The 14,535-nt window shown below is 41.9% G+C and overlaps 1 protein-coding gene across 3 annotated transcripts in view; it reads left to right on the plus strand.

The window, feature by feature from the left end:
• LOC306832873 (pleckstrin homology domain-containing family G member 1) overlaps window positions 1–14,535 on the plus strand; it is a 63,744-nt gene that overhangs the window by 17,495 nt on the left and 31,714 nt on the right. Inside the window, exon 1 of one of the 3 annotated variants that reach the window (XM_079357895.1) lies at window positions 4,130–4,676. The exons of 1 other annotated variant lie outside the window; for it this stretch is intronic. Coding sequence is in view for 1 of the 2 variants with exons in the window: in XM_079357894.1 (XP_079214020.1) it covers window positions 13,452–13,461 (10 nt within the window). In the remaining variant the exon portion in view is untranslated. Of the gene's footprint in view, window positions 1–4,129; window positions 4,677–12,973; window positions 13,462–14,535 lie in introns of those variants that run through there. One more of the 3 variants, XM_079357894.1, reaches the window with a different exon arrangement.

Consider the following 14,535-nt stretch of genomic DNA (forward strand, 5'->3'; position numbering starts at 1 on the left):
TGAAACTCTCAGAAACAGTAGAAGACTTGGAGGTTTTACTTTTAGTCTTCCCCTTTATTTAAGATGTCATGTCTGCATTTGATTTTTGCAATCGTTTTATGTACGCTGTCTCGTGTGCACACATTCCGAACTGTTTGGTAAAGTTTATTTGTGTATATGTGAGGTTCACTCAATACAGATTCTCCTCACAAAGACTTGGACGACCTGCTTGGATTTCCCTGCCTGTTATGAACGGATAACTGACGATCGGCAAAACCTCGGTATAGGGCTTACTCCTAATTTTAGGCTTACTGGTTACAAAACCCACTATTTACTTTATTATCAAGGGGCGAGAGGGGGAGGGAGAGAAGGAGAGAGAGTCATGATTGAAGGAAAGTGAGGCTCGAGAAAAAAGTGAATGGAAGGGATTGGAAAAAGGGCAAAATGAGAAGAATTACAAGGAGACAAACGGGGGGGGGGGGGGCGGGGGTTACTGTTTGGGAGAAGAGCGATTTTTCTTTTGGTACTGTAAATAATAGCCCCTGCTTGAGTTGGAAGCCTTTCACGGCTCCTTTTGTGTGCAGTGACATCTTAGGTTCCCTAAAGAGAGGCGAGGGCTCAGCTTCCAGGGTTTTCACTGGCATGGGAAAGACTGAGCATTAGCCTGATATGAATATGAGGGAAAATAAAGCCTCCACAGGTCAAAGGGAACCTGCCAACACGCACTCCTGGCTCTTTATCCCGCTCAAAGCCACATAAGCGTACATGCAGGCATATTCGCACACACACAGACTTGCTGTGTGTGTGTGTGTGTGCTTTATCTGAGTCGGAGTAATAATGTGCTCTGGCTCCTGCTTCTGTGGAGAGCAGCCCAGCGGTTCAGTTGTGGTTTTGTCTCTGTTTCTGAGTTTAATGTAAAGTTTTTAATCTTAATGCCAAACACATGCGCCCCTTCAGATGCCCCGTCCATATTTATAGCGCTGGCGGTATCAGTTACACTCTTCAAACCACACCAAGATGTATTATTTTAATCCAAGAGTGTGTAAACTTCAGAGCTGATGGTGGAAAGGGTTATGACTCATTTACCAGTTTGACTTCATGTCGATGATGTCATGGTCTTTATGCTCAGCAGGTTTACCTTTTTTAAAAAAGTTAACATTACCAGCACGTCTCTCTTCAGCTGTGCCATCTAATAAAGGCAAAAAGGCCCCAAATATAGCCTTGAGAAACAAGTTAGCCACCCCCATGATTTAATATCAGGCCAGATTTTAGATTGTGTTTTTATTGTAGTGAAGTTTGGTTATAAATGTATTTCTTCTAGGCCAACAAGAATGTCAATCGCATTCTCAACAAGAGTTGTGCGATTACTTTTTTGATTATTTCAATAAACAATTGTTTTTTTTTAGATCATATAAGCCGTGATCTTTGTTTCTGCTGTAAAACCTGTTTGCAACATGTCCCTCCTGAAACAAATAAAAAAAAAAGAAATCTTCAGAAGACCCGGGCTCATGACCTGCTAAACTGTGCTGGGATTGAAAATGGGATGGGGGAGATGGGATAAGATGCAGAAAGAAGGATAGGATGGGGGGGGGGGGGGGGATTAGTCACCTGATCTTAGTGTGTAGTTAGCTTGAACTTCACATGACTGCATCAAAATAGCATGAAATCATGGCCGCTCTACTCCTCCATCCAGGTTGTAAAATGCACACAAGCTGAGTGAGATAGCGACATGAAGTATTTTTCCTATTTATTGCAATACATTAAAGAATTTTGCCGTATTTGTTTATCACGTGGATATCCTTTTTTAAACCCTAATGACATCAGGGAAATGAAGATCACTTCGAGAGACTAAACAAAGCAGAAATACTAATTAACATTTCCCTTTAATTTCAATTTGAGGCCACCAGGAAATCACTGGGTGGAGGAGATAAAAGATTGTAACGTTTGGTGATGCTGGAATGACGAGGCTGCTTCCATGAGTATGATTCACCTGCCTGATGATGTCTCATCCTGTTTGGCTCCTCTGTCAATGAGCAATTCAAGACAGGCAGGAAATGATAGTGAGGCAACGGTCGGTTCTTTTCCTGATGTTTGCCTGGGATAACCTACTTTTCGAGTTCACTAATTCCATTTTAGTTTTTCCTGTTGGAAATATTCGTCTTTCAATACGTAGATGATCCCACAGTATCCACCAGGTGCAACACAAAAATACATTGACCTAGTTATTGTTTCCACTACTTTCTTTTTTTAGGTGTTTTATTCTGTGATCCAGGCTTCTGTTGACATGCAGCGTGGGATGTGACTGGTGGCTTGACTTACTTGGGTTTCCTGGACATTTTGTAAGGCTAATATACAAACATGACCTTTAGCAGTCGATCTTCAAATTACTTCCTAAGTTAGCTGACTGAGATCTAGTGAGGATATGGAGAAGTTTAACAGGTTCTTAACAAAGAAACCTTTACATAATTTGTCAAACATTGATTATTACCAAAATAGCAAACAATTGAAATAAAAGGATCACACTTTTAATGAGTTGAACCACAAAACCTTTAATATTTTACATTATAATTGAAAGAATAAAAAGATACGTTTTAACTCTCTGACAACCAAGTAATTGATACATTGTCTAATCGTCTTTATGATTGAACCTCTGCTATTGTTAATTTTTTTGATAATCATGACAGCACATTTTTTTCAGACAAATGGAAAACAAACTGATCTGAAACTGGCTTCAGGTAAAATTCTTATTACCTCTCTGAGGGTTCTTGTCTATATAGCTTATCTGAAACTCTCCTTAAGTGTCTCTGGCTGTATGAATATACATCACGTCATTGAATCTCAGTCTGCACAGGATAGGGTATACAATGTTGTGTTACTGTCTAACAAGAACAGGAAACTGTTGAAAAGTCCATTTAGGTTTTTTTTTTTTTTGTTTCTTTGCTTGACAAGCAACCTGACACTTCTTCAAAAAACTCTTCTTCAAAACTCCACCCATCGTGTCGCTGAAGCAGACTAGAAGCAAAGATAAGTTGGCAGCCTGTTTTCCCTCAGACACAGTGCTATCTTCTGCCATTGTGTCTGCACGTTTTAAAGTGCAAGGTGTGGTGTTTGGTTACAAAGGCTCAGCCTTTTGTGTGTTGTTTATTCAGGTTATGATAGCAGATGTAGTCGCTGACCCACATCAGAAGTGTTTGTGTGCTCACTCCTGCTGAAAGCTCAAGTTGACACTTAGTATAAAGTCACAGCTGGCTCTATTGTGGTGTTTGTTTTTAAGAAGATTTAGGTCATTTATTTTTACTTAAGTGTATCTTAAATGGCTTCTTATCAAAGGTCAATGTCTGCCACCACGTGCAGTTTTGTTTTCCCTGGAAAAATCTTAACTGTGGTGAAAACATGGAAGTGAGAAAGTGTGTGTGCTGACGGGGCCAGGGAGCTGCTTTATCAATCCCAGGAAGCCTTGCTACCAGGAGGCAGGAACAGCAGCCACTGGCTCAGAGAGAGGGGACTTTCCTCCATCCTGCTCTGTTAGGATGCAGAACAATGACCGAATGACTCACACACACAATGGCTTGTGGATTTGGATATTTTCTATGTGCGCTCACTGCAGGTCTGAGCTCTGTTATCTCTGCTCTCTGGTTCTTACTAGTAGTTGTAGTCCCTGTGATGACTTGACCTCCCCTATCCAGGAGTGAGACACTTTAGAGTTAAATCAAGACAGTGGAATATAACTGTTAATTGAGGCTGAGCAAAACGTATTTGATGTTCTATGATATCTTCATCTCTGATGTTAATTTTGTCTTTAAATGATCAATTTCAAACATTTTGTTTGTTATTTTATTTTCCCTATTTACCGTCTGTTGTTCCTACTGTATGTAGCATTGTGGCCCTACTATGAAAGGGCTTCAGTAAATGAATTTTAGTTGAGCTGTACAGTATTAAAGTGACCCACTTGTTATGTTTTTTTGAGGTTAAAGAGACAGCTCGTCCTTGCGCTGCCCTCTTTTTCTTTCCTCATCTGCGTCAGCTCCTCTCTTTCTGTCTCACCCACCCACACTCATCTCCTGTCAATCACTATTACCTCACATTACTTCTTCATCACTGTCCTCTCCTCGGTCTCCTGTCACAGATTAGATTACAGCTCTTCTTGCTTTTCATCCCCTGTAATTTCTGACACTAGTGCCACCTGCAGCACCGGCCGCCCTCCAGATCTGTGAGGTGATTCCCCACTGCCGAGCTTGAGAGAGAGAGAGAGAGAGGGGGAGAGAGAGAGAGAGAGAGAGAGAAGGAGAGAGGGAGAGAGAAGCAGCGAGGGAGAGAGGTCCCAGTTTGGATAGAGGAAGAGAGGCTGGACTCGCAGCAGTAATTGGTCAGGAAGTGAATGTGCAAGCTCTTCACCCCCCCCCTCCCCCCTCCCCCCTCTCCTACCAGTAGGCTCCAGTTGAGTTGCTTCCATCTGGTCCCCTCCTCTCCCTCTCTCTCTCTCTCTATCCTCTCTTTTTCTCTCTGAACTGACCTCATAGAGGGGTGGACCGCGGACCGGGCTGCCTTGACACGAGCCAAACATACCTTTTAGTCACTTAGCGTCTCTTCAACTTTACACCAAACCTTTTGAGTGTTGGACATGGATCTAACCTGTGACGGGATTCTGGGATACCAGCAGCTGGGAAAAGGCTAATAGTGGGAATTGTCTCTGTGAGGTGAGTGGCTGGTTGTTGTTGTTTTTGTGTGGCCGGGACACTGACGGTGGCCTCTAATTGATGTGGTTTAATTTGCTGTAAATGGCTTTGCTCTCAGTGCTCAGTTATTTTCCTTCTTGAAAGCTTTTATTAAATCATAATAGCAGAGGTTGATTCCTCCAAACACAGCCTGACCTCCAATTACTCTGTCCCAAGTGTGACTCTAAGGGCACATTTGACCATATGTCTAATTAGTTACCATGACTACCAGTTTAGGGGTCATGGCTTGCAGTCGTTGCTGGACAGAACAATATTATTTCTTTCACCTTTGTGTTTATGAGAGGATGATCAAATATTTTTTAGAGTGTGTGTTACGTAATTTGGTTGTTTTTATTCTAATTTTTACTTTGTTTACCTCCATTAGCAACATCTTCATTTTGAATGCCCTCCTTGGACACAAGAAATTTGTACAGAAACAGAAATCAAGTTATTTCAAACTGTGTGTGTGCTCAAATAACTGCGTATCTGTGTGTTCTCCTTTGTGGTGTGTCCTCATTCTGGGAGCTTTAACTGGAGCACCCAGCTTCTGAGGGACACAGACTTTCGGACAAACTGGGATGAACTCATTAGGTGTCATGTGCTACTTTGCTACTTTAAGCATTTAGGTTTTTTTGGGGGTTTTTTTGTCCCTTGATCCTTTGTTACCTGACTTCTTAATGACGCAGCAATGACTTGCACTGTTGGACCTTACTGTGATTTAATATTGATATTTTGGTTGCATGTTAGACAAGACTTTTACATCTCGTCCCCTTAGTAAACCATGTATTTAATGGTTGCACAGTACTGATTTATGTATTTAAACTGATGTCTGTCTATTGTGGAGTATTCAGGTCCTTAAGTCTCTGGCACTTCCATATAGCACATCAGTATTATGCATTGATGCATTCTCTATCAGCTCTGTCTATTATTTTGGTACGTGTCATATGTTTCCCTAATGTGAGAAAAGTCCCTTGGCTCTGCTGGTCTCCTTTCCTGGAGCGAGACCCCCGTCCTGCATTTTTAATCTGAGGCCAAACACAGCTTCCTCCCTGTGTCCGCCACACATGCTCACATACCATCTGAACATTCAATAACTCTGCATACACAAACAGAAACACACAATCATATTATTATAATTTATTATGGATTATTATAATGAAATATAGTGTGATTGTGTTTTTGTTCAGATACTGACTTCAGAGCTTCTGTGCAGGCACGGTCCAAAATATGACTTTGTGTGAAGCTTTACTGAAAAATTAGACTTTTCTATTACACACACTTTTCTTTTTAAAGAAAAAGAAACATCTTTCTACAATCTCTACCAAAATAAATTATCTTAAGGTTCTGACAGCTATTATTTCTTAAACCACCTGTTTTTCAGCTCTTTCGCCCCCTCTCTCGTCCTCCTTATGATTGGCTTCCTCTCTTCCTCTGCTCATGTGGATACAAACTCACTGCATTGTTGAATACTAACATTATCCTCTTTCGTAAATTCTTCTCCGGGGTTCTGCTCTGGCCGGGTTGCCACCCCGCTCTATCATTAGCTGCGGCTGTTGACCTTATTGTTGTTGACGTAGCAGCTGAAGTTATTTCTGTGTCGCTGTTGTTTAGTCTGCTGGAATGGCGAAGACAATCCTTGTTTTCCTGGATGATCTCCCTTGAGCTTCTTCAGCCAATTTTCGAGGGAATCCTACTCTTATATAAGCTGAAACTGGTGCTTTAGTCAAATGTTTTCTGGCCGGCAGAAGGCAGAAATTCCTGGACTTGTCCTGGCGCTGCAAGCAGACTGTTGCCGCTCAAGGGAAAACTGTCTGGAAAACTCATAAATCTGGGAATGGGAAAATCATTGAGACTATTATTCAACACATCAGGATTGCAGACATCTGTAATTAGCTTCTGCTCAAAGACTGTTGAAAGCTTCTAACAGAAAGACCACTTTCTTATAATACATGTGCCCCTACAAAAAGAGAAGCAGACCCCCGGAAACTACCCGACAAGACATGTTGTTCATTGTTAAAAATCAGCTTACTTGTTTTTTATTTAGAAAGTCCGTGTAGTAGGAAAATTACTGTACAGATGTAAATTATATTCTCAAAATGTCTATATTCAATCACAGAGGAATACTATTTTTCTATGGTTATCTTTTATTTATTCTTACATAAAAGATAAAATGATAATGACTCAAAGGTTTTAATAACTAAATATAGCTGCTTTTATTTTTTGCTTTGTCTGGAGTCCAGGACTTGCTAGCTAGCCAGCAGGTTTATCATCCCGTGCTTGCTAACCTTTATGTTTTCTTGTCTTGTCCTCTCTTCTGATTTTTCTACTATAGCTTTTATTTGTTCAAGATAACCCACTTACATGACAAAAGTTTTCATCTCTATTTGATAAGAAAAGAGTAAAGATAAAACAACCAGTAAAGTTGTTGCTGTGTTTTGGTTGAAGTTGACCTGCGGTGGAATGGTAGATTTGGGATGGTAACCACTCCAGAATTATTGGCTGCAGAAAACATCAATAATACCCATGACCAGTCATTATACAGGATATAACCAAGTATGTGGAATCAAACAGCCATACTGTGTTTTTTAATGGGGACTTTGAAGTCCTATGTGTCCCAGTTAGCCATGACAGTCACAGTGAGTCAGCATCTGCAGCACAATACCATGATAACCATCTGCTAAATGAAATTAGTCATCATTGATATCATTGTTTAGAGCATTTTCTGTGAAGAACCACCTCATTAAGGAAGCCACCAAATTCTCAGTTTCATTCAGTGTGTTCATTCCTACAAGGGAAGCTGACAAATATTAACAAATTTTCCCCATCCATCATTTGATAAATACTAACCAGGTATCTCAATAGGCAGGATGGAGAGAGGGGACTTCATCCTCACCTAGCTAGCTAGCTAGCTAACTAACTAGCTGCCTTGTAAAATTAATGAAAGCTTTTCAAGTTGAGTTGATTGTAGCCTAATTTAAAAAAAAAAAAGTCCACTAGTGTTGTTTTAAAGCTAGCTGTTTTGAGTATTTTTGCTAAACTAAGCTAACCAGATTATAATTGTTAATTTGTTTTCTCTCTCTCTCTGACTGAAAGTGAACAATCATGTGTTCCAAAATCTAAAACAAAAATCTGATAAGTTATGTGTGGCATGTAATGAAACTGCTTCATTTATTTAATTTATGTTTGCCATGTGTTCTTCTCTGCTCTTTGATTAATAGTGTGATTATGTCCAACAGCAGGTAGCATTAATATCAAGACAAACGTTCCCACATAGCGTTGGACTCTGTTGCTTTGCCTGCTACTCCTGTCTTGTTTTGTTTAAACTTTAGGGCATATCTGAGACCTCTTCTCCATCTGACCAGGACAGTTACTGTGAGGTGAATGTGCGACAAACCAAGAATTCAGGGGCAGTCCCGCATACAGTATGTGATAACAGCTTTAGCTGTTGATCAACAGCCTACAAATTGTAATAATATTAAAGCAAAGCCTCCTTTCCTGCTTTAATTGTTATGAGCAAAAAGAAGAACAGGTGATGTTGTCAGTGGACTTGGAGATAAATGAGACAGACCAAACACCCTGTCCCCAGAAGGACCACGCCCAAGTTTGGTTGCCAACAAGGGCTGTTATTTAGCTGGCAAAACATAAGAAAAACAAAAGAATAACCATGTCGTTATCTTCTGCATTGGTAGCCGATGATGGTAGTGGCTGCACTTAAGGTCATGAAGGCATGGTTGAGCATTTGTTTACTGGTATATTGGTCATCCCAGCATTGGGATGCAGCACACTGAACATAAAAGTCATTAAACGTGACTGAACCCTAGCATTAAATAGGTTATTACTGTATCTTGACAAAACAAGGTCCCTTTAAGGACATTTATCCCAAACCTTAACCAACAAGATTTTTTTAAACAGCACAGTTCATTTAATTTTTCTGCTCCATCTCTTTACCTAAAAAAACTCCCTTACATCTTGAAACATTTATCAGTGACTTGCTTTTTTGTCAAGACAAATGATTTCCTGGAAAACGTTAAAAAACTCCTGTGTCTTTTAGAAGGCTAAGATTGAATCATTTTAATGTGTGGGATGTTTTGGATATAGAATAGATTTGAAAATGCAAGAAAGGGAGGAGGATGTTTTGCCAGGCTTGATGTCACTTAAGGGTTCAAAAGCGACAGAAATGCGGGGTGGGGGTGGAGGAGTTGATTAAGAGCTCGGTCGGCAAGAACAAAAAGCTTAAAGGCCTGTGACACTTGAAGAATCTGTGCGCGAGAGAGACAGAAAGAAAGTGTGTCTGCAGGTGATCCATCTCAGCAGCGACAGAGACAGATAGAGTCACAGAGGGAGGGGGAAACTGTATATGAATCATGGGCCCCCGCCACTCACAAAACCCTCTTGTCATTAGTCACAGTCCCTCTCCGTCTGAGTGTATTTCCCTCTGAGAAAATGAAGGGGCTGTCAGGCTGTCGGAGCAAGAGATCGGACACACATGCACAGTTGCAAAAACACACAATGCCTGCTGCAATAACACACGTTAAATAAGTTCTCCACCTCTCCTGCAGGACGTGCTCGAGTGGTTGGGGTCAGTTTTAAGTTCTGATTGCACACACATAAACTTAATCCTTTTCAAGAGGCTGTGGTCTCTAAAGGCAGTATTTACAATGCTGCATAAAAACAAGTGATGGTGTGTGTGCATTGGTGCCCCAGTAAAAGTTGAATAGAGTTTCTATGAACTCTTTGCCCCGATTCCTTGTTTGCTCCGTCCAAGTGTTATAAGAAATCGAGGGCTTTATTGACAACAAGCATTTTCATCTCTTTCTTCCTCTCTCTTCCGCTCTCTCTCAGCGTCTATCCAAATGCCATGGAGATGAATGCCTTTAGTCGTCATAGTGACCACCACAGCACTATGGCCCCTGCCATCTCTCAAACTATCACTTCTGACTGTGGGTGCAAAAACAGAGTGTCTGTCTGTGTGTAGGGTCCTAAAGTGTTACTGCCTTGTTAGAGCTTGTTGTTAGCTGTGAAAGAGGGGGGGTCTGTTGGGAAATCTGCTCTGTGTGTGTGCGTGTGTTATGTCCATTCGGTCCTATATGCCAGATAAATGGTGCTTTCAGACTTCGGCTTGTCAAGCGGATAGTTAGGAATATTTGAAGTGGGGTTGTACAAGTTATTTATAAATCATAGGTGCATTTTAAAACAAACGTACACTCAAACTAATATGCTTTTTTACATGTTTTTGTTGTTGTTTTTTTCAGCAGCAGCAGCACATTGCTTAGCTTCGCAATAGAAACTCCAGCTGAATTTTGCCAACAGAAACCAATGCTGATGTTATCTACTGTTCATAGTACAGTTGATATTGATAAGTACTTGTAAAAACCCACTCAAGAGAACTAAACAATGTGTCTTCGTCAAAAGATAACAAGAATTTCCCTCCTTCTTGTGGTGTTTAAAACCACTCAAGTGGAAATCTAGAAAAGCTCAAGAGTTCCAAGTTTTGACTTGTATGAAGATTTTCACACATGGCAAATGTCCATTGAGATTCACTTTTTGGATGCAACCCTACATCAGCCCAGATCTTACTGCAGTCATTATTAAGACTAAACTATTTGTAAATTAATCGCCATTCAGCATTGACTAGTCCTTCTCGTGTCAAAAACATTATGACAATCTGCTGTTGCAAATTTTTCTTTGGGATACAATCTGCGGCGAAATCATCAAATGTATTTTTTAATTGCATCGTGTTCTTCAGCCTGATCTCGTCTCGTCAGTCATTCCCAATTAAAATCATTTTTTCTACACACACGTTAGTCCACATAACAGTTATTATATATCCAGTGCACAAGAGGATAACAAATTGTTCCTGTGAGTGTCGTCCTGCAGGGAGTGTTGTGGACTGCACAGGGGGCATCAGATAAGCTGGACTGCTGCTGTAGTTTTCTGTCATCAACAGGTCGTGCTTGACTGAACCGAGGAGCTGAGACGTTCTCGGTGTGTTTGCTGAGCCAGAGGTGCTCATTATGGATGGTCCATGTGTGTTTTTGGGGTGGGGGTGGGGGGGGCATGGATTGGGGAGCAGAGGTTCAGGGGCTTCGTGGGTCAACGGACCCTCAGACCATTAGAGAGAAGGGTCGTGCTTCTTGCGGTCTTGTTCGTAAAAGTGTGATTGAGAAAGAGAGGGGATAGTCCAGGGGGTCTCTATTATTGTATAGGTGAAGACAAGGGGGTGGTGTAAGCAGGACCCCATGCTGCTGGGACCAGTCCCTGTCTTTAAAGAGCCACAACAAATAGTCAACACATTGGCTTTAGTGTGTGAGACTGAGGGTCCATTGTCTCTTGTGTGTCCTCCGTATGGGACACATGGCCCGACATGTCTGTTACTGTAAGTGATGTCTGACATTACACATTATAGCGCTGAGGTTCCTGACCTGGCAACAAACTGAATTTAGGTAATCATATATCTGCTAAGAAGAAGTTTGGTTAATTTTACCAACATTTCCTTTGATTTAAAATTTCTTTCTTTTTTTTTTACAATACATTCCTTTTGGAAAAGAGGAATTAAATGTTCTTCTTGGTTGAACTGGTCCCACCCTGAAGCCATAATGCAACTCGTCACAAGTAGGTACATGTAGGTCTTGGTATCACGTTTTGATTTGGATTTACAAGATATTTAAAAACAAGAAATGTGTCACAATAAAAAGTATCCAAGAACAACAAGTCCTGATTTCATCTCACAAGTCAAGCACCTAAATTACTATGAAACTAAGACGGTGCAACTCCAAAGGGGGAGGGGGGCTTAATTAAAGCTGCTTCTTATTGCCCCAAGCCTTCATCTTATCATTCAGGCCTTTGATGAAAAAATGGTCTCTCAAGCTGGCAACAAAACAACCCTGGTGATGAAGAGAGAAGTTGGTGTAAGTTTAGCACGTTTTACTGAATGAAGGATGGAGGACGTTGCAACAGGTGGTTTTCCAAAGTAAGGGAGAACAGAGTGAGGGCCTCTGACAGTGCTGAGTTTAAGTTGCTCTCTGTGCCTGATATTTGCTTTTATCCAAGGACAAGAAAACCTTAAAACGCAATGGAAAGGAATATCATGTAAATACATGTATTATCATGTCCTGGCATGAGCAGCAGCTCTGTCAATCAGACCTGTAGATTGAACCCTTCCAAAAACGAGTCTTGGTACATTAAGTCAGACATGTGAGGAAAAAGAATTCTTCTCCATCATGTTGACAAAGATGATATCTGATGCTCCGTCCCCTCTTGGCTTTAATTGATTTGAGCACAGTAGTGTGTCACGTGTTGATGACCGTAGTCGGAGAGCAGTGATAAGAAAATAGCTGATGCTATTGTGTTTGTTTGCTCAGGTCGCTGAGTGCTGAAAATGTTGAACTGGTTTGTTGGTTTGTATGAAAAACAGGAGCTTCCAGTGCGAAAAAATGCTGATGGTGGTCATAGGCCTTTACATTCTAGTAAAGACGCTAAAAAAAAGTGCTAACTGTGACAGTGATAATGATAAGTGTCCTTTGGGGGTCTGCAGAGGGTCACAGGCAAAAGACTTGATGAACTGCACTCTGAGACACTGCTGCCTGTGTCCGTTTTCCCTGCTGCTCATTTACATCTTGAATCCCACTTCTGACATTCTGTGCGCTCATTCTGCCCGGCTTCCCTCTCTCACTCTGATCTGGGACACAATGAGCGCTGCAGTGTCTCGCAGTGGACGAGGAGCTTTTGTTTGAGCTGGCTCCCGGCTATTGATCAGCCGCGACCAACACTCCCTACACATGCACACACACAACCAGACACACCACCACCGTCCTTGTAAAGTGTGTGTGTGTGTGTGTGTGTGTGTGTGTGTGTGTGTGCGTGTGCGTGTGTGCGTGTGCGTGTGTGTGATCTTTGGAGTCTGAGCACAACACCAGCAGTTCAGCTGCCTGCTGAGCAAGCAGCAGACACACACACACACACACACACACACACACACACACACACACACACACACACACACGAACTGACGTGCTGGCCCAGCGTTACAGAGCCAAACTAAAAGTTTGATGAGGGAACCAGCGAAGAGGAGGAAAAGATGAAAAAGAGAAGAAAAGATAAAAGAGAGGAAAAAGCAGAGGAGGTTCTGTATGTGGAACTCCCAGCTCCTTGTAATTTGCTGCGTTAGAGAGAGAGAGAGAGAGAGAGAGAGAGAGAGAGAGAGAGAGAGAGAGAGAGAGAGGAGGAGTCAGGGGGAGGGGAAAACCCAGCAGGGAGGGAGCAGAGGCCATTCACTCTGACACACACACACATACACGCACACGCAAATACACATATGAACACTTTTAGATGCACACATGCAGGCTGTGGATGTGTTGCAGCAACAGAGAGGGAGGGAGAGAGGCATTCAGGAGGAGGAGAAGAGGAGATCCTCAGCAAAGTGAAGTGTGAGGAAGAAGACAGAACATCAGGCACAAAGACTTGTGTGTGTATGTGTGTGTATGTAGAGGAAAACAAAGTGGTGGAGTGTGTGCTCCTGTGTATGTTATGGAGGTGCAGACTGCTTGCAGACAGGAATCACAATGACCGGGAGTATCTGGGAAATCTGAAGGATTTTTTTTTTTAATTTTTTTTTAAGGCTTTGCTGGAAGTACTGTTTGGAATCTTTTGGAGATGTGACCTGCTGAGGAAACCCTGAAGTTGCACCTACATTTTTATTTTATTTTTTTCAAAACTTGGCTTCATTTGCTGAACTTGTGGAGTAAAAGCAAAAACACAATGCCTACTGGTAAGCATACGCTCTTCAATTCATCCTTTTTTTGTGTGTGTGTGTCTTCTGAACTTGTTTGGATTCTCGCCTTTTGGAGATGAAAAGCGATGTCTTGTTGCGTGGTGATCGGATTTCTCTGGCAAACATGTCTTAAAACCCCATCAAAGAGGCTTACATCCACCACATGTAGAATACAGTCTTTGAGTTTTCTTCATGTGATGAGCACTAGTTTGAACTATCATAAGAGCACACACAAAAAAAAAAGATGAACTGAGGCTGGTTTTCAAGTGGTCCAACTTCAAACAGCAACCTTTTAAATACAACCTCTCTTTACAAGTTCTTGATGGCCTGGGCTGTTTGTTTTAGCGGCTCTTTTGTGAGCTCTGTGTGTGATATTTTCCCCTCAGCTGACAGCGCTGTGTGAAGTGTCCCAGCAGTGTTCGTCCCTCAGCAGCAAGGTTGTATGAACAGCGTCCTCTGGTTGTTTTCTCAGCCCTGGTGTTGAATGAAGCGTGTTTGCTTTCTCGCAGACATTTGGGGTTAAAGTCCTAATGATGCTGAGAAGATGTGTGCGCAGCATGTCGCTATTCTTTCAAGTTTCTGCTGGATAGAAGTGTAACTTTAATGAATTAATACAAATGTCGGCACTGCAGGACACTCACAGAACGTGTGGCATATTGGTCTGTTAGTGTTCATCTGCCTCGAGACTTTTTACTCTACAAAACAATAGAGACGTCATACTCTACAATTCTTTCTATTCAATTTTTTACACCTAATATCTCTTCAATCCAGCATATGTGCCAGTCTCCTCTTGCTGGCGTTAGGTTTGACCGGGTGTTAAGATGCCATTCTGCATCCTGTGACCCAAATTAGAGCCTTCAGGGCAGCAGTTTGGGGGGTGGCCACAAATGGGATAGAGGAGAGGAGAGAAAGAGGGGGGTGTAATTACTGTTTAGAGCAAACTCTTTGGTTTAGAGGTGCTGGAGACAATGGACCCCTCCGTCCTCCTCCTCCTCCTCCCACCCTGCTAGCTGGCTCAGTCCTCGGGGAGGACATCTGCCCCCCATCCTGAGCACGCTCACGTGCAAGAAG

The sequence above is a fragment of the Symphodus melops genome, assembly GCF_947650265.1.
Source record: "Symphodus melops genome assembly, chromosome: 1".
Classification (NCBI taxonomy): domain Eukaryota; kingdom Metazoa; phylum Chordata; class Actinopteri; order Labriformes; family Labridae; genus Symphodus; species Symphodus melops.